The sequence below is a fragment of the Pan paniscus genome, chromosome 20, assembly GCF_029289425.2.
Source record: "Pan paniscus chromosome 20, NHGRI_mPanPan1-v2.0_pri, whole genome shotgun sequence".
In the NCBI taxonomy this organism is placed as follows: Eukaryota; Metazoa; Chordata; class Mammalia; order Primates; family Hominidae; genus Pan; species Pan paniscus.
Genome location: NC_073269.2, coordinates 55121733 through 55147266, shown reverse-complemented (window position 1 = coordinate 55147266; position 25534 = coordinate 55121733). Strand labels below are relative to the sequence as shown.

General features: G+C 57.5%; 5 protein-coding genes and 3 pseudogenes across 10 annotated transcripts; all 8 read left to right on the top strand.

The window, feature by feature from the left end:
• Positions 1-672: 672 nt before the first annotated feature.
• Positions 673-2213, top strand: LOC134729579 (neurotrophin-4-like; annotated as a pseudogene).
• Positions 2214-3573: 1360 nt separating this feature from the next.
• On the top strand, positions 3574-5079 carry LOC134729561 (choriogonadotropin subunit beta variant 2). Of its 3 annotated transcripts, none has more exons than XM_063599608.1 (3): positions 3574-4111; positions 4345-4512; positions 4748-5079. In XM_063599608.1, the coding sequence occupies exons 2-3, from the start codon at positions 4372-4374 to the stop codon at positions 5060-5062; spliced, it is 456 nt and encodes a 151-aa protein (XP_063455678.1). In that variant the 5' UTR covers positions 3574-4111; positions 4345-4371; the 3' UTR covers positions 5063-5079. The 3 variants fall into 3 exon arrangements, with proteins under 3 accessions (XP_063455678.1, XP_063455679.1, XP_063455677.1); XM_063599609.1 differs by having other exon boundaries at positions 3888-3988; positions 4341-4512; XM_063599607.1 differs by lacking the exon at positions 3574-4111 and having other exon boundaries at positions 4207-4512.
• A 2278-nt stretch (positions 5080-7357) lies between these two features.
• Positions 7358-8931, top strand: LOC117976933 (neurotrophin-4-like; annotated as a pseudogene).
• A 1315-nt stretch (positions 8932-10246) lies between these two features.
• Positions 10247-11773, top strand: LOC117976968 (choriogonadotropin subunit beta variant 2). 3 transcript variants are annotated; one of them, XM_063600483.1, is made up of 3 exons: positions 10247-10805; positions 11039-11206; positions 11442-11773. In XM_063600483.1, the coding sequence occupies exons 2-3, from the start codon at positions 11066-11068 to the stop codon at positions 11754-11756; spliced, it is 456 nt and encodes a 151-aa protein (XP_063456553.1). In that variant the 5' UTR covers positions 10247-10805; positions 11039-11065; the 3' UTR covers positions 11757-11773. The 3 variants fall into 3 exon arrangements, with proteins under 3 accessions (XP_063456553.1, XP_063456554.1, XP_034801036.1); XM_063600484.1 differs by having other exon boundaries at positions 10582-10682; positions 11035-11206; XM_034945145.3 differs by lacking the exon at positions 10247-10805 and having other exon boundaries at positions 10901-11206.
• A 2278-nt stretch (positions 11774-14051) lies between these two features.
• On the top strand, positions 14052-15601 carry LOC117976932 (neurotrophin-4-like; annotated as a pseudogene).
• A 2093-nt stretch (positions 15602-17694) lies between these two features.
• Positions 17695-18475, top strand: LOC117976966 (choriogonadotropin subunit beta variant 2). Its single transcript, XM_034945140.2, has 2 exons — positions 17695-17925; positions 18161-18475. Exons 1-2 carry the CDS (start codon positions 17695-17697, stop codon positions 18473-18475), a joined length of 546 nt encoding a protein of 181 aa, XP_034801031.1.
• A 2495-nt stretch (positions 18476-20970) lies between these two features.
• SAXO3 (stabilizer of axonemal microtubules 3) lies at positions 20971-23820 on the top strand. Its single transcript, XM_055103536.2, has 5 exons — positions 20971-21050; positions 21409-21609; positions 21710-21871; positions 22520-22647; positions 23181-23820. Exons 1-5 carry the CDS (start codon positions 20988-20990, stop codon positions 23551-23553), a joined length of 927 nt encoding a protein of 308 aa, XP_054959511.2. The 5' UTR covers positions 20971-20987; the 3' UTR covers positions 23554-23820.
• Positions 23821-23847: 27 nt separating this feature from the next.
• Positions 23848-25530, top strand: LHB (luteinizing hormone subunit beta). Of its 2 annotated transcripts, XM_055103537.3 has the most exons (3): positions 23848-24443; positions 24796-24963; positions 25200-25530. In XM_055103537.3, exons 1-3 carry the CDS (start codon positions 24429-24431, stop codon positions 25440-25442), a joined length of 426 nt encoding a protein of 141 aa, XP_054959512.1. In that variant the 5' UTR covers positions 23848-24428; the 3' UTR covers positions 25443-25530. The 2 variants fall into 2 exon arrangements, with proteins under 2 accessions (XP_054959512.1, XP_034800976.1); XM_034945085.3 differs by having other exon boundaries at positions 23848-24963; positions 25200-25442.
• Positions 25531-25534: the final 4 nt, after the last annotated feature.

Below are 25534 nucleotides of genomic sequence, written 5' to 3'. Positions count from 1 at the left end.
GGGCTCAAGCAATCCTCCTGCTGTGGCTCCTGACTCAAGCCACCACGCCTGGCCACATTCCACAATTTAGAGAAAGTCCACAACCTGGAATCCTAGGGAGACCCTGATTCACCTCAAAACTGCCACAAAGGAGGTAAAACCCTGCCCCTCAGAGGCAGGCTTCAGTTTCCCTGTGTGTGAAATTGACCTGGCGCTGGGAGAGGCTGGTGGAGGCGCGGATTTTGCAGTTTCCCTACAACATTCTGGAAGCCTGTGGTTCTGGGAAAGGGTGGCGTGGAGAAGACTGGGAAACAACCAGTGGTCACCAGAGCTGTAGCACCTCCTCCACCTCGGAGCTCTGGGGCTGGGAACCCCAGGCTTCGGGGCCCCTGTGGAGGACGCAGGTGGCCCCCTCTTTCCTGACATCTCAGGAGAGGGAGGGACAACCGGCTAGGGGAAGAAAAGCACAGGAAGGTTATACAGCCAGATGGGGAAGGGGCCAAATCCCTGAACAACCCCTTCCCAGAGTTCCTCTTCAAGTGCAGGGTACCCGAGAGTCAAGGCCCCGCCCCCTTTCCAGAGGCCCCTTTTCTACCCAGGTGATGGGTCCTAGCTGGGATGGGAGGCAGATGGACGGAGGGGAGGGGGGGAGGAGGGGAAGGGAGAGGCAGTGGATGAAGGAGGATGAAAGACATGACATCCCCCTCGGCCCATTCATCCCATTCAGGTCCCCAAGCCGCGCCCCCCTCTGCCCCACCTGCACTGCCAGTGCCAACGTCAGAGGGAGGAAGAGGGAGCTCAGCTTAGAAGGCTGAGGCCCTGCCACCTGGGCCACACTGATCATGTGGCCTTCCTTCTCCCCACAGAAGGCCAGACCATGGACACCTCCTGAGCTGGAGGTCATCCTCCATCTCCACCCTGTTTTCTTTTCTTTCTTTCTTTTTTTTTTTTTTTTTTTGCGATGGAGTCTCGCTCTGTCGTGGAGGCTGGAGTGCAGTGGCGCAATCTCTGCTCACTGCAAGCTCCCCCTCCTAGGTTCACTCCATTCTCCTGTCTCAGCCTCCCAAGTAGCTTGGACTACAGGGGCCCGCGACCAAGCCCAGATAAGTTTTTGTATTTTTAGTAGAGACGGGGTTTCACCGTGTTAGCCAGGAAGGTCTCGATCCCCTGAGCGCATGATCCGCCCGCCTCGGCCTCCCAAAGTGGTGGGATTACAGGAGCGCAGCACCACGCCCAGCTAATTTTGGTATTATCAGTAGAGATGTTATTTCACAGTGTTGGCCAGGCTGCTCTCGAACTCCTGACCTCAAGTCATCCACCCGCCTCAGCCTCCCAAAGTGCTGGGACTACAGGTGTGAGCCATAGTGCCTGACCTGTAGTTGTTGAATATTTATTATTAATCTACAAGTTGGGTGTGATGCAAGTCCTGTACATGGAGTCCCCCAAACTTCTAGAGCAAGGGCTTCCCCATAATCCTGGCAGGCAGGCCTCCCCTGGGGTTCCAAACTTCTGTCCCCACTGAAGTGTTTATCCTCTTCTCTAATCCCAGCCTCCTTTTCCCTGTTTCCATGTGCTCTGAGAGATGCTCCCGCTCCCCCAGGCTCCCTCTGCATCCCCCTCATTTTCTTCCTCCCCAGTGTGTCAATGGAGTCCTAACCCCCACCCTTGACATTGTCCCCTTTTCCTACTACAAAGTGGGACCTTCTTTTCCCCCGAGTGGTCCTGTCTAGGGGTGCCGCTGCCGGGCCCCTCTGCTCTTCCTGCTGGAGACTGGGGCCTTTTGGGAGTCAGCAGGCACCCGGGCCAACCGCAGCCAGCGAGGGGTCAGCGATACTTCACCGGCGAGTCATCAGGGTGAGCTGGCCGTGTGCAATGCAGTCACTGGCTGGGTGACAGACCCCCGGACCGCTGTGGACTTGGTTGTGCTCGAGGTGGAGGTGTTGGGCGAGGTGCCTGCAGCTGGCGGCAGTTCCCTCCGCCAACACTTCTTTGTCACCTGCTTCAAGGCCGATAACTCTGAAGAAGGTGGCTCAGGGGTAGGTGGAGGGGCTGCCGCCGGGGTGTGGACCGGGGGGCACTGGGTGTCTGAGTGCAAGGCCAAGCAGTCCTATGTGCGGGCATTGACCGCTGATGCCCAGGGCCGTGTGGACTGGCGATGGATTCAAATTGGCACTGCCTGTGTCTGCACACTCCTCAGCCGGACTGGCCGGGCCTGAGACTTATACCCAGGAACTGGTCAGGCAGAAAAAGAACAGAGCTGGATGCTGAGAGACCTCAGGGTTGGCCCAGCTGCTCTACGGACGGACCCCAGTTGGGGAACTCATCAAATCATCGCAAAATCACAACTCTCTGAATTTGAGCTCAATCTCTGTAGGATGGGTGCGACAATGTGGGGTTTTGAAGGTTGACTAGGAGCTCTCCCGGGGGAACTTGAGGGTAATCATGATGATGATGATAATAATAATAGCCACTATTTACTGAGTGTTTTCTCTTTCATAGCCCTAATACATAACTCCTCGGATCAATTCTCATGGATTTGATCATTGGTGACCTTTGGTGTTAAGTTGCTGACTGCTCAGTCACAGAGGACACCACCTTGCTCATCCTGGGGAGTGGGAGGGCACATTTCACGATGTGCATGGGGGAGGAGAGAAACTGGAACATGCAAGCAGATCGCCAGGGGACCTTGAGGACATGGTCTACGGAAGGCCTTTAAGTATCTGGGAGCTGGGGTTCAAATGAGAAATCTTACTTGGTGAGAGCAGGCAGGGGTTGGCTTAGAATATTCTGTTTTGAGATGAAGAGCTACCGATCACACGGGGAGTATAAGCAAGGTTGAATGAGAAGTGATCAAGATGCTGCACACTTCAGCCCTGGGCGGGGAGCTCAAGTCAGGTTTCTAGCCCTCTTCCCTGTGCCAACCTATACCCTACATTGGGAAAGAAACAGACCTTAAAATTGTCCAGCTTGATGGCATCGCGGGGAAGGGACTAAGTCCAGATAATGTCCTCCGAGGCTGCGGCCTCGGGGGCAGGACACACCTCCTGCGGGCCTATTCAATAATCAGTTAAATCACCTGAAGCACACGCATTTCCGGGGACCGCTCCGGGCATCCTGGCTTGAGAGTAGAGTGGGCGGAGGTCCCTAAGGGAGAGGTGGGGCTCGGGCTGAATCCCTCGTTGGGGGCACCAGGGTCAAGTGGCTAACCTGGCAGCACAGTCACGGGGAGGCCCTCTCTCATTGGGCAGAAACTAAGTCGGAAGCCGCGCCCCTCCTGGGCGAGGAGGTTCCACCTCCTAGGTTCCTGTGATTCTCCTGCCTCAGCCCGAGTAGTGGGACATCCCACTTGCTCCCGCCATTCTGTTTACCACAGGTGACAACCGCCATGGCTGAGAGGCAGGGAGGTCTCCCACCCCCCAAAAAAAGATACATTGAAGTAATTTTAAAACACTTAGGAAGATGTCATTTCTTCCTATCAAGGCGTCCTCCCTGTATGGTTTGTTGTTATATAGGGAACGATAAAAAAAAATTTTTTTTTTTGTCCTACCAATGTGGACCAGGTTGGCCTCGAACTCGAGGCCCTCGCACCCTCGCCTCCCTGAGGGCCCGAGGGCCGGCGCAATCGGCCAGAGACACAATGGCTCCGCGTGTCGGGCCTGTCCTTTCTTGCCTTTGACCTTACGCAGGGTGATGGAGCCAATCACAAGAGGCTCTCCCCCGACGTCACCCAGTCCCCAGGGCCAGTGAGGGCCCTGTGTTCCGTGGCGCCCCCTGGAGGGAGGAAGGGGAACTGTATCTGAGAGAGAGAGCAGCCAATTGGGTCCGCTGACTCCGGCCAGGTTCCCGTGCCGCGTCCAACACCCCTCACTCCCTGTCTCACTCCCCCACGGAGACTCAATTTACTTTCCATGTCCACATTCCCAGTGCTTGCGGAAGATATCCCGCTAAGAGAGAGACATGTCAAAGGTAGGGTAGATCCACATTTCCAGGCACCAAAGATGGAGATGTTCCAGGAAAGACTGCAGGGCCCCTGGGCACCTTTCACCTCCTTCCAGGCCATCACTTGCATGAGAAGGGGCAGACCAGCGTGAGCTGTGGAAGGAGGCCTCTTTCTGGAGGAGCGTGTCCCCCAGTAAGCTTCAGGTGGGGCAGTTCCTGAGGGTGGGGATCTGAAATGTTGGGGTATCTCAGGTCCTCTGGGCTGTGGGGTGGGCTCTGAAAGGCAGGTGTCGGGGTGGTGGGTCCTGAATAGGAGATGCCGGGAAGGGTCTCTGGGTCTTTGTGGGTGGTGTACCACGCGGGATGGGAAGGCCAGGGCTCGGGGCTGCGGTCTCATACCCGGGTGAAGCAGTGTCCTTGTCCCAGGGGCTGCTGCTGTTGCTGCTGCTGAGCATGGGCGGGACATGGGCATCCAAGGAGCCGCTTCGGCCACGGTGCCGCCCCATCAATGCCACCCTGGCTGTCGAGAAGGAGGGCTGCCCCGTGTGCATCACCGTCAACGCCACCATCTGTGCCGGCTACTGCCCCACCATGGTGAGCTGCCCGGGGCCGGGGCAGGTGCTGCCACCTCAGGGCCAGACCCACAGAGGCAGCGTGGGAGGAAGGGTGGTCTCCCTCTCTGGTCAGGGGCTGCGGAATGGGGTGTGGGAGGGCAGGAACAGAGAGCTTCCGGGACTCCTGAGTCTGAGACCTGTGGGGGCAGCTGGGGAGCTCAGCTGAGGCGCTGGCCCCAGGCACATGCTCATTCCCCCACTCACACGGCTTCCAGACCCGCGTGCTGCAGGGGGTCCTGCCGGCCCTGCCTCAGGTGGTGTGCAACTACCGCGATGTGCGCTTCGAGTCCATCCGGCTCCCTGGCTGCCCGCGCGGCGTGAACCCCGTGGTCTCCTACGCCGTGGCTCTCAGCTGTCAATGTGCACTCTGCCGCCGCAGCACCACTGACTGCGGGGGTCCCAAGGACCACCCCTTGACCTGTGATGACCCCCGCTTCCAGGCCTCCTCTTCCTCAAAGGCCCCTCCCCCCAGCCTTCCAAGCCCATCCCGACTCCTGGAGCCCTCAGACATCCCGATCCTCCCACAATAAAGGCTTCTCAATCCGCACTCTGGAGGTGTCTTTCTGTGGGCTCAGGGCAACCACACACACACAGGGTGGGTCCAGCTTCCAAACCATTTTATACAGAGTCACAGTACAGAACTCTGGTAGAAAACAGGGTGGACGGCTGGGCGCGGTGGCTCACGCCTGTAATTGTCGGAGGCTGCGGTGGGTGGATCAGCTGAGGTGAGGGGTTCCAGACCAGCCTGACCAACATGGAGAAACCCCATCTCTACTAAAAATACACAATATCGTCGGGCGTGGTGGTGCATGCCTATACTCCCAGGTACTTGGGAGGCTTAGGCAGGAGAATCTCTTGATCCTAGGAGGCGGAGGTTGCAGTGAGCCAAGATCCCGCCATTGCGCTTCAGCCTGGGCAACAAAAACAAAGCTCCATCTCAAAAAGTAATAATAATAATGATAATAAAATAAAAATAAAAAATGTTCGGCCAGGCACAGTGGCTCATGCCTGCAATCCCAGCACTTTGGGAGGCCAAGGTGGGTGCATCACCTGAGGTCAGGACTTTGAGACCAGCCTGGCCAACATGGTGAATCCCTGTCTCTACCCAAAAAAATACAAAAATTAGCTGGGTGTGGTGGTGCGCGCCTGTAGTCCCAGCTACTCAGGAGGCTGAGGCAGGAGAATCGCTTGAACCCAGGAAGCAGAGATGCAGTGAGCCAAGAGCGCACCACTGCACTCCAGCCTGGGTGACAGGGCCTGACTCCGTCTCAAAAAATAAATAAATAAATAAAAATAAAAATAAATAAAAATAGAAAATAGTCAACTACTATTACTCAATAGCAACAGATGGTAAAATACAGGATCAGAGAAAGTAATGATTTGTGCCCGGTCACACAGCCAACAAATGGCAGAGATGGGACTTCACCTCTGGGCAACTGCACTCTGCCATCCTTCCTGTAGAACTCTAAGGAACCGAGAGTCTTCCATCCTGGAGGATGTTCCAATCAATTTTTTTTTTTTGAGGGGGAGTCTCACTTGTTGCCCAGGCTGGACTGCAGTGGCTCAATCTCGGCTCACTGCAAGCTCCGCCTCCCGGGTTCACACCACTCTCCTGCCTCAGCCTCCGGAGTAGCTGGGACTACAGGCGCCCGCCACCACGCCTGGCTAATTTGTTGTATTTTTTAGTAGAGACGGGGTTTCCCCGTGTTAGCCAGGATGGTCTTGATCTCCTGACACTGTGATCTGCCTGCCTCGGCCTCCCAAAGTGCTGGGATTACAGGCATGAGCCACGGCACCTGGCCCAATTTTTTTTTTTTTTTGAGATAGAGTCTGAGTCTGTCTGGCCAGGCTGGAGTACAGTGGCACAATCCTGGCTCACTGTAGCCCCTGCCTCCTGGGTTCAAGTGACTCTCCTGCCTCAGCCTTCTGAGTAACTGGAATTACAAGCGCCTGCCACCGTGCCCCGCTAATTTTTGTATTTTTAGTAGAGATGCAGTTTCACGACATTGGCCAGACTGGTCTCAAACTCCCAACCTCCAGTGATACTCCTGCCCTGGCCTCCCAGAGTGCTGGGATTATAGGGGTGAGACACCACGCCTGGCCCCAAACAAATTGCTTTAAGACGAAGTCTCCCTATGTTTCCCCACTGCACTTGAACTCCTGGGCTCAAGCAATCCTCCTGCTGTGGCTCCTGACTCAAGCCACCACGCCTGGCCACATTCCACAATTTAGAGAAAGTCCACAACCTGGAATCCTAGGGAGACCCTGATTCACCTCAAAACTGCCACAAAGGAGGTAAAACCCTGCCCCTCAGAGGCAGGCTTCAGTTTCCCTGTGTGTGAAATTGACCTGGCGCTGGGAGAGGCTGGTGGAGGCGCGGATTTTGCAGTTTCCCTACAACATTCTGGAAGCCTGTGGTTCTGGGAAAGGGTGGCGTGGAGAAGACTGGGAAACAACCAGTGGTCACCAGAGCTGTAGCACCTCCTCCACCTCGGAGCTCTGGGGCTGGGAACCCCAGGCTTCGGGGCCCCTGTGGAGGACGCAGGTGGCCCCCTCTTTCCTGACATCTCAGGAGAGGGAGGGACAACCGGCTAGGGGAAGAAAAGCACAGGAAGGTTATACAGCCAGATGGGGAAGGGGCCAAATCCCTGAACAACCCCTTCCCAGAGTTCCTCTTCAAGTGCAGGGTACCCGAGAGTCAAGGCCCCGCCCCCTTTCCAGAGGCCCCTTTTCTACCCAGGTGATGGGTCCTAGCTGGGATGGGAGGCAGATGGACGGAGGGGAGGGGGGGAGGAGGGGAAGGGAGAGGCAGTGGATGAAGGAGGATGGAAGACATGACATCCCCCTCAGCCCATTCATCCCATTCAGGTCCCCAAGCCGCGCCCCCCTCTGCCCCACCTGCACTGCCAGTGCCAACGTCAGAGGGAGGAAGAGGGAGCTCGGCTTAGAAGGCTGAGGCCCTGCCACCTGGGCCACACTGATCATGTGGCCTTCCTTCTCCCCACAGAAGGCCAGACCATGGACACCTCCTGAGCTGGAGGTCATCCTCCATCTCCACCCTGTTTTCTTTTCTTTCTTTCTTTTTTTTTTTTTTTTTTTTGCGATGGAGTCTCGCTCTGTCGTGGAGGCTGGAGTGCAGTGGCGCAATCTCTGCTCACTGCAAGCTCCCCCTCCTAGGTTCACTCCATTCTCCTGTCTCAGCCTCCCAAGTAGCTTGGACTACAGGGGCCCACGACCAAGCCCAGATAAGTTTTTGTATTTTTAGTAGAGACGGGGTTTCACCGTGTTAGCCAGGAAGGTCTCGATCCCCTGAGCGCATGATCCGCCCGCCTCGGCCTCCCAAAGTGGTGGGATTACAGGAGCGCAGCACCACGCCCAGCTAATTTTGGTATTATCAGTAGAGATGTTATTTCACAGTGTTGGCCAGGCTGCTCTCGAACTCCTGACCTCAAGTCATCCACCCGCCTCAGCCTCCCAAAGTGCTGGGACTACAGGTGTGAGCCATAGTGCCTGACCTGTAGTTGTTGAATATTTATTATTAATCTACAAGTTGGGTGTGATGCAAGTCCTGTACATGGAGTCCCCCAAACTTCTAGAGCAAGGGCTTCCCCATAATCCTGGCAGGCAGGCCTCCCCTGGGGTTCCAAACTTCTGTCCCCACTGAAGTGTTTATCCTCTTCTCTAATCCCAGCCTCCTTTTCCCTGTTTCCATGTGCTCTGAGAGATGCTCCCGCTCCCCCAGGCTCCCTCTGCATCCCCCTCATTTTCTTCCTCCCCAGTGTGTCAATGGAGTCCTAACCCCCACCCTTGACATTGTCCCCTTTTCCTACTACAAAGTGGGACCTTCTTTTCCCCCGAGTGGTCCTGTCTAGGGGTGCCGCTGCCGGGCCCCTCTGCTCTTCCTGCTGGAGACTGGGGCCTTTTGGGAGTCAGCAGGCACCCGGGCCAACCGCAGCCAGCGAGGGGTCAGCGATACTTCACCGGCGAGTCATCAGGGTGAGCTGGCCGTGTGCAATGCAGTCACTGGCTGGGTGACAGACCCCCGGACCGCTGTGGACTTGGTTGTGCTCGAGGTGGAGGTGTTGGGCGAGGTGCCTGCAGCTGGCGGCAGTTCCCTCCGCCAACACTTCTTTGTCACCTGCTTCAAGGCCGATAACTCTGAAGAAGGTGGCCCGGGGTAGGTGGAGGGGCTGCCGCCGGGGTGTGGACCGGGGGGCACTGGGTGTCTGAGTGCAAGGCCAAGCAGTCCTATGTGCGGGCATTGACCGCTGATGCCCAGGGCCGTGTGGACTGGCGATGGATTCAAATTGGCACTGCCTGTGTCTGCACACTCCTCAGCCGGACTGGCCGGGCCTGAGACTTATACCCAGGAACTGGTCAGGCAGAAAAAGAACAGAGCTGGATGCTGAGAGACCTCAGGGTTGGCCCAGCTGCTCTACGGACGGACCCCAGTTGGGGAACTCATCAAATCATCGCAAAATCACAACTCTCTGAATTTGAGCTCAATCTCTGTAGGATGGGTGCGACAATGTGGGGTTTTGAAGGTTGACTAGGAGCTCTCCCGGGGGAACTTGAGGGTAATCATGATGATGATGATAATAATAATAGCCACTATTTACTGAGTGTTTTCTCTTTCATAGCCCTAATACATAACTCCTCGGATCAATTCTCATGGATTTGATCATTGGTGACCTTTGGTGTTAAGTTGCTGACTGCTCAGTCACAGAGGACACCACCTTGCTCATCCTGGGGAGTGGGAGGGCACATTTCACGATGTGCATGGGGGAGGAGAGAAACTGGAACATGCAAGCAGATCGCCAGGGGACCTTGAGGACATGGTCTACGGAAGGCCTTTAAGTATCTGGGAGCTGGGGTTCAAATGAGAAATCTTACTTGGTGAGAGCAGGCAGGGGTTGGCTTAGAATATTCTGTTTTGAGATGAAGAGCTACCGATCACACGGGGAGTATAAGCAAGGTTGAATGAGAAGTGATCAAGATGCTGCACACTTCAGCCCTGGGCGGGGAGCTCAAGTCAGGTTTCTAGCCCTCTTCCCTGTGCCAACCTATACCCTACATTGGGAAAGAAACAGACCTTAAAATTGTCCAGCTTGATGGCATCGCGGGGAAGGGACTAAGTCCAGATAATGTCCTCCGAGGCTGCGGCCTCGGGGGCAGGACACACCTCCTGCGGGCCTATTCAATAATCAGTTAAATCACCTGAAGCACACGCATTTCCGGGGACCGCTCCGGGCATCCTGGCTTGAGAGTAGAGTGGGCGGAGGTCCCTAAGGGAGAGGTGGGGCTCGGGCTGAATCCCTCGTTGGGGGCACCAGGGTCAAGTGGCTAACCTGGCAGCACAGTCACGGGGAGGCCCTCTCTCATTGGGCAGAAACTAAGTCGGAAGCCGCGCCCCTCCTGGGCGAGGAGGTTCCACCTCCTAGGTTCCTGTGATTCTCCTGCCTCAGCCCGAGTAGTGGGACATCCCACTTGCTCCCGCCATTCTGTTTACCACAGGTGACAACCGCCATGGCTGAGAGGCAGGGAGGTCTCCCACCCCCCAAAAAAAGATACATTGAAGTAATTTTAAAACACTTAGGAAGATGTCATTTCTTCCTATCAAGGCGTCCTCCCTGTATGGTTTGTTGTTATATAGGGAACGATAAAAAAAATTTTTTTTTTTTGTCCTACCAATGTGGACCAGGTTGGCCTCGAACTCGAGGCCCTCGCACCCTCGCCTCCCTGAGGGCCCGAGGGCCGGCGCAATCGGCCAGAGACACAATGGCTCCGCGTGTCGGGCCTGTCCTTTCTTGCCTTTGACCTTACGCAGGGTGATGGAGCCAATCACAAGAGGCTCTCCCCCGACGTCACCCAGTCCCCAGGGCCAGTGAGGGCCCTGTGTTCCGTGGCGCCCCCTGGAGGGAGGAAGGGGAACTGTATCTGAGAGAGAGAGCAGCCAATTGGGTCCGCTGACTCCGGCCAGGTTCCCGTGCCGCGTCCAACACCCCTCACTCCCTGTCTCACTCCCCCACGGAGACTCAATTTACTTTCCATGTCCACATTCCCAGTGCTTGCGGAAGATATCCCGCTAAGAGAGAGACATGTCAAAGGTAGGGTAGATCCACATTTCCAGGCACCAAAGATGGAGATGTTCCAGGAAAGACTGCAGGGCCCCTGGGCACCTTTCACCTCCTTCCAGGCCATCACTTGCATGAGAAGGGGCAGACCAGCGTGAGCTGTGGAAGGAGGCCTCTTTCTGGAGGAGCGTGTCCCCCAGTAAGCTTCAGGTGGGGCAGTTCCTGAGGGTGGGGATCTGAAATGTTGGGGTATCTCAGGTCCTCTGGGCTGTGGGGTGGGCTCTGAAAGGCAGGTGTCGGGGTGGTGGGTCCTGAATAGGAGATGCCGGGAAGGGTCTCTGGGTCTTTGTGGGTGGTGTACCACGCGGGATGGGAAGGCCAGGGCTCGGGGCTGCGGTCTCATACCCGGGTGAAGCAGTGTCCTTGTCCCAGGGGCTGCTGCTGTTGCTGCTGCTGAGCATGGGCGGGACATGGGCATCCAAGGAGCCGCTTCGGCCACGGTGCCGCCCCATCAATGCCACCCTGGCTGTCGAGAAGGAGGGCTGCCCCGTGTGCATCACCGTCAACGCCACCATCTGTGCCGGCTACTGCCCCACCATGGTGAGCTGCCCGGGGCCGGGGCAGGTGCTGCCACCTCAGGGCCAGACCCACAGAGGCAGCGTGGGAGGAAGGGTGGTCTCCCTCTCTGGTCAGGGGCTGCGGAATGGGGTGTGGGAGGGCAGGAACAGAGAGCTTCCGGGACTCCTGAGTCTGAGACCTGTGGGGGCAGCTGGGGAGCTCAGCTGAGGCGCTGGCCCCAGGCACATGCTCATTCCCCCACTCACACGGCTTCCAGACCCGCGTGCTGCAGGGGGTCCTGCCGGCCCTGCCTCAGGTGGTGTGCAACTACCGCGATGTGCGCTTCGAGTCCATCCGGCTCCCTGGCTGCCCGCGCGGCGTGAACCCCGTGGTCTCCTACGCCGTGGCTCTCAGCTGTCAATGTGCACTCTGCCGCCGCAGCACCACTGACTGCGGGGGTCCCAAGGACCACCCCTTGACCTGTGATGACCCCCGCTTCCAGGCCTCCTCTTCCTCAAAGGCCCCTCCCCCCAGCCTTCCAAGCCCATCCCGACTCCTGGAGCCCTCAGACATCCCGATCCTCCCACAATAAAGGCTTCTCAATCCGCACTCTGGAGGTGTCTTTCTGTGGGCTCAGGGCAACCACACACACACAGGGTGGGTCCAGCTTCCAAACCATTTTATACAGAGTCACAGTACAGAACTCTGGTAGAAAACAGGGTGGACGGCTGGGCGCGGTGGCTCACGCCTGTAATTGTCGGAGGCTGCGGTGGGTGGATCAGCTGAGGTGAGGGGTTCCAGACCAGCCTGACCAACATGGAGAAACCCCATCTCTACTAAAAATACACAATATCGTCGGGCGTGGTGGTGCATGCCTATACTCCCAGGTACTTGGGAGGCTTAGGCAGGAGAATCTCTTGATCCTAGGAGGCGGAGGTTGCAGTGAGCCAAGATCCCGCCATTGCGCTTCAGCCTGGGCAACAAAAACAAAGCTCCATCTCAAAAAGTAATAATAATAATGATAATAAAATAAAAATAAAAAATGTTCGGCCAGGCACAGTGGCTCATGCCTGCAATCCCAGCACTTTGGGAGGCCAAGGTGGGTGCATCACCTGAGGTCAGGACTTTGAGACCAGCCTGGCCAACATGGTGAATCCCTGTCTCTACCCAAAAAAATACAAAAATTAGCTGGGTGTGGTGGTGCGCGCCTGTAGTCCCAGCTACTCAGGAGGCTGAGGCAGGAGAATCGCTTGAACCCAGGAAGCAGAGATGCAGTGAGCCAAGAGCGCACCACTGCACTCCAGCCTGGGTGACAGGGCCTGACTCCGTCTCAAAAAATAAATAAATAAATAAAAATAAAAATAAATAAAAATAGAAAATAGTCAACTACTATTACTCAATAGCAACAGATGGTAAAATACAGGATCAGAGAAAGTAATGATTTGTGCCCGGTCACACAGCCAACAAATGGCAGAGATGGGACTTCACCTCTGGGCAACTGCACTCTGCCATCCTTCCTGTAGAACTCTAAGGAACCGAGAGTCTTCCATCCTGGAGGATGTTCCAATCAATTTTTTTTTTTTGAGGGGGAGTCTCACTTGTCGCCCAGGCTGGACTGCAGTGGCTCAATCTCGGCTCACTGCAAGCTCCGCCTCCCGGGTTCACACCACTCTCCTGCCTCAGCCTCCGGAGTAGCTGGGACTACAGGCGCCCGCCACCACGCCTGGCTAATTTGTTGTATTTTTTAGTAGAGACGGGGTTTCCCCGTGTTAGCCAGGATGGTCTTGATCTCCTGACACTGTGATCTGCCTGCCTCGGCCTCCCAAAGTGCTGGGATTACAGGCATGAGCCACGGCACCTGGCCCAATTTTTTTTTTTTTTTGAGATAGAGTCTGAGTCTGTCTGGCCAGGCTGGAGTACAGTGGCACAATCCTGGCTCACTGTAGCCCCTGCCTCCTGGGTTCAAGTGACTCTCCTGCCTCAGCCTTCTGAGTAACTGGAATTACAAGCGCCTGCCACCGTGCCCCGCTAATTTTTGTATTTTTAGTAGAGATGCAGTTTCACGACATTGGCCAGACTGGTCTCAAACTCCCAACCTCCAGTGATACTCCTGCCCTGGCCTCCCAGAGTGCTGGGATTATAGGGGTGAGACACCACGCCTGGCCCCAAACAAATTGCTTTAAGACGAAGTCTCCCTATGTTTCCCCACTGCACTTGAACTCCTGGGCTCAAGCAATCCTCCTGCTGTGGCTCCTGACTCAAGCCACCACGCCTGGCCACATTCCACAATTTAGAGAAAGTCCACAACCTGGAATCCTAGGGAGACCCTGATTCACCTCAAAACTGCCACAAAGGAGGTAAAACCCTGCCCCTCAGAGGCAGGCTTCAGTTTCCCTGTGTGTGAAATTGACCTGGCGCTGGGAGAGGCTGGTGGAGGCGCGGATTTTGCAGTTTCCCTACAACATTCTGGAAGCCTGTGGTTCTGGGAAAGGGTGGCGTGGAGAAGACTGGGAAACAACCAGTGGTCACCAGAGCTGTAGCACCTCCTCCACCTCGGAGCTCTGGGGCTGGGAACCCCAGGCTTCGGGGCCCCTGTGGAGGACGCAGGTGGCCCCCTCTTTCCTGACATCTCAGGAGAGGGAGGGACAACCGGCTAGGGGAAGAAAAGCACAGGAAGGTTATACAGCCAGATGGGGAAGGGGCCAAATCCCTGAACAACCCCTTCCCAGAGTTCCTCTTCAAGTGCAGGGTACCCGAGAGTCAAGGCCCCGCCCCCTTTCCAGAGGCCCCTTTTCTACCCAGGTGATGGGTCCTAGCTGGGATGGGAGGCAGATGGACGGAGGGGAGGGGGGGAGGAGGGGAAGGGAGAGGCAGTGGATGAAGGAGGATGGAAGACATGACATCCCCCTCAGCCCATTCATCCCATTCAGGTCCCCAAGCCGCGCCCCCCTCTGCCCCACCTGCACTGCCAGTGCCAACGTCAGAGGGAGGAAGAGGGAGCTCGGCTTAGAAGGCTGAGGCCCTGCCACCTGGGCCACACTGATCATGTGGCCTTCCTTCTCCCCACAGAAGGCCAGACCATGGACACCTCCTGAGCTGGAGGTCATCCTCCATCTCCACCCTGTTTTCTTTTCTTTCTTTCTTTTTTTTTTTTTTTTTTTTGCGATGGAGTCTCGCTCTGTCGTGGAGGCTGGAGTGCAGTGGCGCAATCTCTGCTCACTGCAAGCTCCCCCTCCTAGGTTCACTCCATTCTCCTGTCTCAGCCTCCCAAGTAGCTTGGACTACAGGGGCCCACGACCAAGCCCAGATAAGTTTTTGTATTTTTAGTAGAGACGGGGTTTCACCGTGTTAGCCAGGAAGGTCTCGATCCCCTGAGCGCATGATCCGCCCGCCTCGGCCTCCCAAAGTGGTGGGATTACAGGAGCGCAGCACCACGCCCAGCTAATTTTGGTATTATCAGTAGAGATGTTATTTCACAGTGTTGGCCAGGCTGCTCTCGAACTCCTGACCTCAAGTCATCCACCCGCCTCAGCCTCCCAAAGTGCTGGGACTACAGGTGTGAGCCATAGTGCCTGACCTGTAGTTGTTGAATATTTATTATTAATCTACAAGTTGGGTGTGATGCAAGTCCTGTACATGGAGTCCCCCAAACTTCTAGAGCAAGGGCTTCCCCATAATCCTGGCAGGCAGGCCTCCCCTGGGGTTCCAAACTTCTGTCCCCACTGAAGTGTTTATCCTCTTCTCTAATCCCAGCCTCCTTTTCCCTGTTTCCATGTGCTCTGAGAGATGCTCCCGCTCCCCCAGGCTCCCTCTGCATCCCCCTCATTTTCTTCCTCCCCAGTGTGTCAATGGAGTCCTAACCCCCACCCTTGACATTGTCCCCTTTTCCTACTACAAAGTGGGACCTTCTTTTCCCCCGAGTGGTCCTGTCTAGGGGTGCCGCTGCCGGGCCCCTCTGCTCTTCCTGCTGGAGACTGGGGCCTTTTGGGAGTCAGCAGGCACCCGGGCCAACCGCAGCCAGCGAGGGGTCAGCGATACTTCACCGGCGAGTCATCAGGGTGAGCTGGCCGTGTGCAATGCAGTCACTGGCTGGGTGACAGACCCCCGGACCGCTGTGGACTTGGTTGTGCTCGAGGTGGAGGTGTTGGGCGAGGTGCCTGCAGCTGGCGGCAGTTCCCTCCGCCAACACTTCTTTGTCACCTGCTTCAAGGCCGATAACTCTGAAGAAGGTGGCCCGGGGTAGGTGGAGGGGCTGCCGCCGGGGTGTGGACCGGGGGGCACTGGGTGTCTGAGTGCAAGGCCAAGCAGTCCTATGTGCGGGCATTGACCGCTGATGCCCAGGGCCGTGTGGACTGGCGATGGATTCAAATTGGCACTGCCTGTGTCTGCACACTCCTCAGCCGGACTGGCCGGGCCTGAGACTTATACCCAGGAACTGGTCAGGCAGAAAAAGAACAGAGCTGGATGCTGAGAGACCTCAGGGTTGGCCCAGCTGCTCTACGGACGGACCCCAGTTGGGGAACTCATCAAATCATCGCAAAATCACAACTCTCTGAATTTGAGCTCAATCTCTGTAGGATGGGTGCGACAATGTGGGGTTTTGAAGGTTGACTAGGAGCTCTCCCGGGGGAACTTGAGGGTAATCATGATGATGATGATAATAATAATAGCCACTATTTACTGAGTGTTTTCTCTTTCATAGCCCTAATACATAACTCCTCGGATCAATTCTCATGGATTTGATCATTGGTGACCTTTGGTGTTAAGTTGCTGACTGCTCAGTCACAGAGGACACCACCTTGCTCATCCTGGGGAGTGGGAGGGCACATTTCACGATGTGCATGGGGGAGGAGAGAAACTGGAACATGCAAGCAGATCGCCAGGGGACCTTGAGGACATGGTCTACGGAAGGCCTTTAAGTATCTGGGAGCTGGGGTTCAAATGAGAAATCTTACTTGGTGAGAGCAGGCAGGGGTTGGCTTAGAATATTCTGTTTTGAGATGAAGAGCTACCGATCACACGGGGAGTATAAGCAAGGTTGAATGAGAAGTGATCAAGATGCTGCACACTTCAGCCCTGGGCGGGGAGCTCAAGTCAGGTTTCTAGCCCTCTTCCCTGTGCCAACCTATACCCTACATTGGGAAAGAAACAGACCTTAAAATTGTCCAGCTTGATGGCATCGCGGGGAAGGGACTAAGTCCAGATAATGTCCTCCGAGGCTGCGGCCTCGGGGGCAGGACACACCTCCTGCGGGCCTATTCAATAATCAGTTAAATCACCTGAAGCACACGCATTTCCGGGGACCGCTCCGGGCATCCTGGCTTGAGAGTAGAGTGGGCGGAGGTCCCTAAGGGAGAGGTGGGGCTCGGGCTGAATCCCTCGTTGGGGGCACCAGGGTCAAGTGGCTAACCTGGCAGCACAGTCACGGGGAGGCCCTCTCTCATTGGGCAGAAACTAAGTCCGAAGCCGCGCCCCTCCTGGGCGAGGAGGTTCCACCTCCTAGGTTCCTGTGATTCTCCTGCCTCAGCCCGAGTAGTGGGACATCCCACTTGCTCCCGCCATTCTGTTTACCACAGGTGACAACCGCCATGGCTGAGAGGCAGGGAGGTCCCCCGAGGACCGAGCAAGGCTCCGTCTCCCACCCCCCAAAAAAAGATACATTGAAGTAATTTAAAAACACTTAGGAAGATGTCATTTCTTCCTATCAAGGCGTCCTCCCTGTATGGTTTGTTGTTATATAGGGAACGATAAAAAAAAATTTTTTTTTTGTCCTACCAATGTGGACCAGGTTGGCCTCGAACTCGAGGCCCTCGCACCCTCGCCTCCCTGAGGGCCCGAGGGCCGGCGCAATCGGCCAGAGACACAATGGCTCCGCGTGTCGGGCCTGTCCTTTCTTGCCTTTGACCTTACGCAGGGTGATGGAGCCAATCACAAGAGGCTCTCCCCCGACGTCACCCAGTCCCCAGGGCCAGTGAGGGCCCTGTGTTCCGTGGCGCCCCCTGGAGGGAGGAAGGGGAACTGTATCTGAGAGAGAGAGCAGCCAATTGGGTCCGCTGACTCCGGCCGGGTTCCCGTGCCGCGTCCAACACCCCTCACTCCCTGTCTCACTCCCCCACGGAGACTCAATTTACTTTCCATGTCCACATTCCCAGTGCTTGCGGAGGATATCCCGCTAAGAGAGAGACATGTCAAAGGTAGGGTAGATCCACATTTCCAGGCACCAAAGATGGAGATGTTCCAGGAAAGACTGCAGGGCCCCTGGGCACCTTCCACCTCCTTCCAGGCCATCACTGGCATGAGAAGGGGCAGACCAGCGTGAGCTGTGGAAGGAGGCCTCTTTCTGGAGGAGCGTGACCCCCAGTAAGCTTCAGGTGGGGCAGTTCCTGAGGGTGGGGATCTGAAATGTTGGGGTATCTCAGGTCCTCTGGGCTGTGGGGTGGGCTCTGAAAGGCAGGTGTCGGGGTGGTGGGTCCTGAATAGGAGATGCCGGGAAGGGTCTCTGGGTCTTTGTGGGTGGTGTACCACGCGGGATGGGAAGGCCAGGGCTCGGGGCTGCGGTCTCATACCCGGGTGAAGCAGTGTCCTTGTCCCAGGGGCTGCTGCTGTTGCTGCTGCTGAGCATGGGCGGGACATGGGCATCCAAGGAGCCGCTTCGGCCACGGTGCCGCCCCATCAATGCCACCCTGGCTGTCGAGAAGGAGGGCTGCCCCGTGTGCATCACCGTCACCACCACCATCTGTGCCGGCTACTGCCCCACCATGGTGAGCTGCCCGGGGCCGGGGCAGGTGCTGCCACCTCAGGGCCAGACCCACAGAGGCAGTGGGGGAGGAAGGGTGGTCTGCCTCTCTGGTCAGGGGCTGCGGAATGGGGTGTGGGAGGGCAGGAACAGAGGGCTTCCTGGACTCCTGAGTCTGAGACCTGTGGGGGCAGCTGGGGAGCTCAGCTGAGGCGCTGGCCCCAGGCACATGCTCATTCCCCCACTCACACGGCTTCCAGACCCGCGTGCTGCAGGGGGTCCTGCCGGCCCTGCCTCAGGTGGTGTGCAACTACCGCGATGTGCGCTTCGAGTCCATCCGGCTCCCTGGCTGCCTGCGCGGCGTGAACCCCGTGGTCTCCTACGCCGTGGCTCTCAGCTGTCAATGTGCACTCTGCCGCCGCAGCACCACTGACTGCGGGGGTCCCAAGGACCACCCCTTGACCTGTGATGACCCCCGCTTCCAGGCCTCCTCTTCCTCAAAGGCCCCTCCCCCCAGCCTTCCAAGTCCATCCCGACTCCCGGGGCCCTCGGACACCCCGATCCTCCCACAATAAAGGCTTCTCAATCCGCACTCTGGAGGTGTCTTTCTGTGGGCTCAGGGCAACCACACACACACAGGGTGGGTCCAGCTTCCAAACCATTTTATACAAAGTCACAGTATGAGAACTCTGGTAGAAAACAGTGTGGGGTCGGGGGATGACATCGCAGCTTTACTCTACATTGGGAAAGAAACAGACCTTAAAATTTTCCAGCTTGATGGCCAGGTGCGATGGCTCATGCCTGTAATCCCAGCACTTTGAGAGGCCAAGACAGGCGAATCACCTGAGGTTAGGAGTTTAAGACCAGCCTGTTTAACATGGTGAAACCCCGTCTCTACTAAAATTACATAAAGAAATTAGCTGGGCGTGTAGGCGGGGGCCTGTAATCCAAGCTACTCTGGAGGGTGAGGCAGGAGAATCGCTTGAACCCGGGAGGCGGAGGTTGCAGTGAGTGGAGACTGTGCCATTGCACTCCAGTCTGGGCAAAAAGAGGGAAAGTCCGTCTCAAAAAAAAAAAAAAAATTGTCCAGTTTGAGTGGGACATGAGGTTCTGACTAACTTGCCGTCCCCCTGACTAGGATCAGGGAGTTACTCGTCATTGAGAGCCCTTGAGTAGGGTCAGCAAAATCCAACAGAAGGGCCCCAGAAGCATGATTCAGGGAGGAGGGGTAAGTGGGATTGTGGGCCTGGCTGCAGAAGGCAGCCTCAGGTTTCCTTGTCTGAAGAATGGGCTCGTGGGATGAGATAATGAGGGTTGAGGAGGCAGAGGCCTAGACCAAAAGCTATTTTTTTTTTTTTTTTTTTGAGATGGAGTCTTGCTCTGTCCCCTAGGCTGGAGTGCAGCGGCATGATCTCAGCTCACTGCCACCTTCACCTCCTGAGTTCAAGTGATTCTCCTGCCTTAGTTGGGATTACAGGTGTGCGCCACCATGCCTGGCTACTTTTTATATTTTTCGATAGAGACAGGGTTTTGCCATGTTGGCCAGGCTGGTTTCAAACTCCTAACCTCAAGTTATCTGCCCGCCTCTGCCTCTCAAAGTGCTGGGATTACAGGAGTGAGTCATCGTGCCCGGTGACCAAAAGCTCTATATGGTGAAGAAATGACAAGGCAAGCCAGGGACAGACCATAGGAGTTCACAGTAGCCCTTCACCTATTACCCCTATTACCCATCTCCCTACATGTGTTGCCAACACACAGACATACAGACACACACACACTCACTCTCTCTCTCTCTGGTCCACAGGACTTCACAATAGCCCTTCACCTATTACCCATCTCCCCACATGTGTTGCCAACACACAGACAGACAGACACACACACACACACACACTCTGTCTCTCTCTGTCTCTCTCTCTCTTTCTCTCTGTCTGGGACAGACCACAGGACTTCACAATAGCCCTTTAGCTATTACCCATCTCCCCACGTGTTGCCAACACACAGACAGACAGACAGACAGACACACACTCTGTCTCTCTCTCTCTCTTTCTCTCTGTCTGGGACAGACCACAGGACTTCACAATAGCCCTTTACCTATTACCCATCTCCCCACGTGTTGCCAACACACAGACACACACACACAGACACACACACACACACACACTCTCTCTCTCTCACTTTCTCTCCCCCCCCTCTCTCTCAGGTCCAGCTTTGAGCAAAGGACATAGGCACCCCCTCCACCAATCTGTACAGACCAGGCCCCTCAGCAGGGTGGGGTGTGGCTGCCTCCGTTTCTACATCTCCTTGTTACCATCTCTGATTTTGCTCTTTTTTGCCGCCTTTCTCTCTGTCTCTAACTTCCGGTGGCTCTAGCCTCTGGGTGAGTACTAATAGCTCCGTTTCCAGCGTGGTCTGTGTCTTCCTCCCTGTCTCTCTCCTCTCTTGTATTTCTTTCTCACTCATCAAAGCCCATGTTTTTCGCTATGGTCCAGTGCACTTCTCTGTGGGTGCCTCCCTGTTTCCACACCCGGCCTACCCAGGTGGAACTTTTCAAGCCAATCAAAGGCAGGCAGGACAGCCAATGCTAGTGCTGATTACTTCAGCACATGCATGCAGGGAGGGTCGGGGAGCCCCGGGGATGTCTGGAAATCGTTACCCTGAGGTGGGCAGGCCTGGTAGAGGGAGGAAGCAGCCGGGAGCATCTGGGCCCTGGAAGAAAGGGGGGTGTTTCTCATGGATGTCCTGAGTTGCTAGGTGCAGCGCAGGGGTCTCTGTCTCTCTGTCTGGATCTCTGACACCTCCAGGTCCCTGTCCCTCTTTTTGGGTTTCTCTCTCCCCCACCCCCTGGGTCTCTGAAATACTGAACTTCTCCTTCCCTTTCCACCCTCCTATCTTTGAGTCTCCATTCCCCCTCCTTGTGTTTCTTTGTACCCCTCTTGGGGTCCCTGTCTCTGGGTCTCTTTCTCATTCCATCCATCCAGGTGCCTGCAGGCCCTGGATTGACTAGGTTCTGGGTGGGCGGGTTCTGTCACCTGGGGCAACAACCACAATAAGCCAGCTCCTGCTTGGCTACGGAGTGGGGGTGGAACCATGGCCAGTGGCACCCTGGCTCCGTGCTGTGGCCCCGCGTGCTGTCGTATCTCTGCAACCGAGGTACCTGGATCCAGGCCCAACTGGCATCTCACCAGCAGCTACTTTTCCCACCGCATTATCCCACCCATACCCTTCACCCCGCCCACGGTGCAAGTGGGCGGACCCTAGACTGCAGCCCTGCCGGGCCTGGAGACCCAGAAAGATAGGGGCTAAATAAAGCGGATTGGGAGCCTGGACTCCTCTCTGAAGGAGGAGGGTCCTGGAGTTCTGGGTCTGAGAGAGGAGGCACCAGGGAAGCTGAATGCCAGGGACTGCAGAGGAAAGGGCTGGGGGCCGACTGGAAGAGGTCAGAGTTTGGGGTGGGGGGTGATAGGGACTCCTGAGTCTTTCTAGCTGATGTGCGGCGCCTTCTCTCCAGTCCACGGTCGCGGACCCTCTACCCCAAGTTGCAAAGCAGGATTCTCACAACTGGGCTTTCGACGAGGTCCTCAGCAGATGGGAGACAACCTCTGGCTCGGCCTACGTGCCCAAGACCCATGGCGGGCCCTGCGCCCAGCCCAGAGCCCCAGAGCCTGCAGACCCCACGCGGACTGTGGGGATCAAGGATTTAGGAGAAAAGGTAAAGTTTGGGGAGTGCCGGAGTCCGCAGGGGACAGGGCGGGGGACTGCATTTGAGTGCCCTGCTCCTTCACGTGAGTCTGTGGGTCGCCTTTCCGCAGCTCAGACACCGCGGCTGGCGCCTCCCACTGACCACAAAGTACCAGAGCAGCGAGACGAGGGCGCAGTACACTGGCTCTCCCAGCGGGGACCCGCGCGCCCCGGAATACTTCGGACCCCAGCCCCCACAACTCGCAGACCACCACCGCGGGGGTCCTTCCCAGGTGTCTGGGTGGAAGCCGGCGCCGGCGAGACGGGGCGGAGCTCCGGGAGCCTGGGGCGGGGCCAGAAGGAATCACGGCTTTGGGGCGTGGCTAAAGGGTCTGGGGCGGGATCGGGAGGTTAGAGGAGCCGGGGGAGGGGCTGGGCATTAGGCCAGGCCAGAAGGACCAGGGACTACAAACTCACCTTCAGGGCTCCTAAGCTGCTGCGGAGCTAGACGGCGGGCTGTGGGTGGGGAGGAGACTAGAATATTCTGAGACGGGGTCAGGTGGGAGTTAGGAGAGGTAACGTGGAGTTGCTGCCCAAGATGCAGCTCAGCTCCAGTGGCCACACCAAGACGGTTTAAGACCGAGAGCGGAACCAGGGAGGTTGTTTTTGGTGGCTGGGGGCTTGGGTTTGAGTTCCTTGAACAGCAGAGGGTGCTTGGATTTAGGGAGGTGAGGCTGGGAAGGGTTCGGGTATGAGGAAGGAAGCTGAAGTTCCCTGGCGTGGGTGGCAGGAAGGGCTCTAACCCTGGGGCGGGGTGTGAGGGCCGTGGCCGTTATGGCTGTCGAGGCCGAAGGAGAGGGATTCTGAACTCGGGACCCAGGGCTTGGGATGGGGTATGAAATCTATGTCTTGGGTATGCCTCCTCCCCCAATCTTGCTCAGGCTCTAATTGCCTGGACGAAGAACCCCGAGCTGTCTGGCCGGCCTTTCACAGTATCCGACCGGGGCGTCCTGGACCGCCGCCAGCTCTATCTGACCACCTCGGCGCGGGACTTTCGGTTCTATCCCAAGTAAGCCGGGCTCTCGCTCGGCACCGCCTCCTGCCTAGCCCCAGCCGTGGCCGGTGCACGCCGAGCCCCTGGGCTGGCTCCCCTTCCCTGACCCGGTGGTCTCAGCCTCGACTTCTGTAGCAGCAAGAACCAAAGTTCAGGCCTCAGCCCCTCCCTTTTTTTTTTTAAGCACCCAGGAGTCCTTAGTGTCACCTCTCAGGAACCGCGGTAGGGACAGGAAGCCTGCACAGCGGCTCCAGGGGATTCCGGATCTGAGGGCAGGGCCTCCTTCGGTACTTGAGCCCCCAGATACTCCTTCCCAAGGAAGCGAAAGTCCCCTTTTACTTCCCTAGGATGCGAAAGCTCAGTTTCCAGGACGTTAAGTACCTCGAGGACCCAGGAACGCAGGCAACGCGTGCCCGGTCGCGTCCTTCCTAAGGGGTCCTCGCCTGGAAATGCAGGAGTTTGAGTGTGCAGACTCCTTAGATCCCGAGGTCTGAAACTCGTCCCCAAGGATTCAGCTGTATCCTCACCATCCTGCCCTGCTCCCACAGGACGGAGCTGTCCGGATACCCCCGCAAGGACTCCCTGACCTACTGGAGCTTCGAAGAGACGCCCCAGGTCTGCAGCCACGGCCCGCAGCGGCCGCCCTGTCCGCGCTCCTCCCGGCCGCCCCGACCACCGCGGGTCCGCGTGCCGCGCGTCAGCCCGGTGACCTCGGCCATGCCGCACCGGGGAGCCCTGTCTCTGGCTCAGGAGTCCTACAGCCTCCTGCTGCACCCGCTCCGGCGGCTCGACCGCTTCTGCCCGCTGGAGGCGCCCTGGGGCGGCCCGCACTGGAAGCCCCTGCGGGGCATCTACAGCGTGCCGAAAGCCTACAGTACCGAGAACTCCAGCTATGGCAGCTTGAAGCCGGCGCTGGTGTGAGCCGACAGGGCCAGCCCCGCCCCCAGGGCCGCGCTGCCGAGCGGAGCTCGGGACCTCCGCTCACTAGGAAGGGTTCCGGACCCAGCCTGAGTCGCCCTCATTACGTCTGTTGGCAACGTGGGGGCGGGACTAGCCCAGACACCCACTCAGCTGCGGCATCACGGAGAGGGGACTAAGTCCAGATAATGTCCTTGCAGGCTGTGGCCCCGGGGGCAAGACACGCACCCTGCGGGCGTATTAAATAATGAGTTAAATCACCTGAACCACACCCATTTCCGGGGACGCTCTGGGCATCCTGGCTTGAGGGTAGGGTGGGCGGAGGTTCCTAAGGGAGAGGTGGGGCTCGGGCTTAATCCCTCCTTGGGGGCATCTGGGTCAAGTGGCTTCCCTGGCAGCACAGTCACGGGGAGACCCTCTCTCACTGGGCAGAAGCTAAGTCCGAAGCAGCGCCCCTCCTGTTAGGTTGGACTGTGGTGCAGGAAAGCCTCAAGTGGAGGGTTGAGGCTTCAGTCCAGCACCTTTCTCGGGTCATGGCCTCCTCCTGGCTCCCAAGACCCCACGATAGGCAGAGGCAGGCCTTCCTACACCCTACTCCCTGTGCCTCCAGCCTCGACTAGTCCCTAGCACTCGACAACTGAGTCTCTGAGGTAACTTCACCGTGGTCTCTGCCTCACCTCTGGCGCTAGACCACTGAGGGGAGAGGGCTGGGGCACTCTGCTGAGCCACTCCTGCGCCTCCCTGGCCATGTGCACCTCTCGCCCCCGGGGGGATTAGTGTCCAGGTTACCCCAGCATCCTATCACCTCCTGGTGGCCTTGCCGCCCCCACAACCCCGAGGTATAAAGCCAGATACACGAGGCAGGGGACGCACCAAGGATGGAGATGCTCCAGGTAAGACTGCAGGGCCCCTGGGCACCTTCCACCTCCTTCCAGGCCATCACTGGCATGAGAAGGGGCAGACCCGTGTGAGCTGTGGAAGGAGGCCTCTTTCTGGAGGGGCATGACCCCCAGTAAGCTTCAGGTGGGGCAGTTCCTGAGGGTGGGGATCTGAAATGTTGGGGTATCTCAGGTCCTCTGGGCTGTGGGGTGGGCTCTGAAAGGCAGGTGTCGGGGTGGTGGGTCCTGAATAGGAGATGCCAGGAAGGGTCTCTGGGTCTTTGTGGGTGGTGTACCACGCGGGATGGGAAGGCCAGGGCTCAGGGCTGCGGTCTCAGACCTGGGTGAAGCAGTGTCCTTGCCCCAGGGGCTGCTGCTGTTGCTGCTGCTGAGCATGGGTGGGGCATGGGCATCCAGGGAGCCACTTCGGCCATGGTGCCACCCCATCAATGCCACCCTGGCTGTCGAGAAGGAGGGCTGCCCCGTGTGCATCACCGTCAACACCACCATCTGTGCCGGCTACTGCCCCACCATGGTGAGCTGCCTGGGGCCAGGGGCGGATGCTGCCACCTCAGGGCCAGACCCACAGAGGCAGTGGGGGAGGAAGGGTGGTCTGCCTCTCTGGCCTGCGGTTGGGGAATGGGGTGTGGGAGGGCAGGAACAGAGGGCTTCCTGGGCACCTGAGTCCAGGACCTGTGGGGTCAGCTTGGGAGCTCAGCTGAGGCGCTGGCCTCAGGCACATGCTCATTCCCCCACTCACACGGCATCCAGATGCGCGTGCTGCAGGCGGTCCTGCCGCCCCTGCCTCAGGTGGTGTGCACCTACCGTGATGTGCGCTTCGAGTCCATCCGGCTCCCTGGCTGCCCACGTGGCGTGGACCCCGTGGTCTCCTTCCCTGTGGCCCTCAGCTGTCGCTGTGGACCCTGCCGCCGCAGCACCTCTGACTGTGGGGGTCCCAAAGACCACCCCTTGACCTGTGACCACCCCCAACTCTCAGGCCTCCTCTTCCTCTAAAGACCCTCCCCGCAGCCTTCCAAGTCCATCCCGACTCCTGGAGCCCTGACACCCCGATCCTCCCACAATAAAGGCTTCTCAATCCGCACTCT

Bases quoted from the DNA above. Each gene is read 5' to 3' on its own strand.
- LOC134729561 (XM_063599609.1), top strand. From the start codon at position 3,888: ATGTCCACATTCCCAGTGCTTGCGGAAGATATCCCGCTAAGAGAGAGA. The intron at 3,989-4,340 runs CCAGGAAAGACT...AGTGTCCTTGTC, and splicing joins GCACCAAAGATGGAGATGTT to CCAGGGGCTGCTGCTGTTGC. The intron at 4,513-4,747 runs GTGAGCTGCCCG...CACGGCTTCCAG, and splicing joins CCGGCTACTGCCCCACCATG to ACCCGCGTGCTGCAGGGGGT.
- LOC117976968 (XM_063600484.1), top strand. From the start codon at position 10,582: ATGTCCACATTCCCAGTGCTTGCGGAAGATATCCCGCTAAGAGAGAGA. The intron at 10,683-11,034 runs CCAGGAAAGACT...AGTGTCCTTGTC, and splicing joins GCACCAAAGATGGAGATGTT to CCAGGGGCTGCTGCTGTTGC. The intron at 11,207-11,441 runs GTGAGCTGCCCG...CACGGCTTCCAG, and splicing joins CCGGCTACTGCCCCACCATG to ACCCGCGTGCTGCAGGGGGT.
- LOC117976966 (XM_034945140.2), top strand. From the start codon at position 17,695: ATGGGAAGGCCAGGGCTCGGGGCTGCGGTCTCATACCCGGGTGAAGCA. The intron at 17,926-18,160 runs GTGAGCTGCCCG...CACGGCTTCCAG, and splicing joins CCGGCTACTGCCCCACCATG to ACCCGCGTGCTGCAGGGGGT.
- SAXO3 (XM_055103536.2), top strand. From the start codon at position 20,988: ATGGCCAGTGGCACCCTGGCTCCGTGCTGTGGCCCCGCGTGCTGTCGT. The intron at 21,610-21,709 runs GTAAAGTTTGGG...GCCTTTCCGCAG, and splicing joins TCAAGGATTTAGGAGAAAAG to CTCAGACACCGCGGCTGGCG. The intron at 21,872-22,519 runs GTGTCTGGGTGG...AATCTTGCTCAG, and splicing joins ACCGCGGGGGTCCTTCCCAG to GCTCTAATTGCCTGGACGAA.
- LHB (XM_034945085.3), top strand. From the start codon at position 24,733: ATGGGAAGGCCAGGGCTCAGGGCTGCGGTCTCAGACCTGGGTGAAGCA. The intron at 24,964-25,199 runs GTGAGCTGCCTG...CACGGCATCCAG, and splicing joins CCGGCTACTGCCCCACCATG to ATGCGCGTGCTGCAGGCGGT.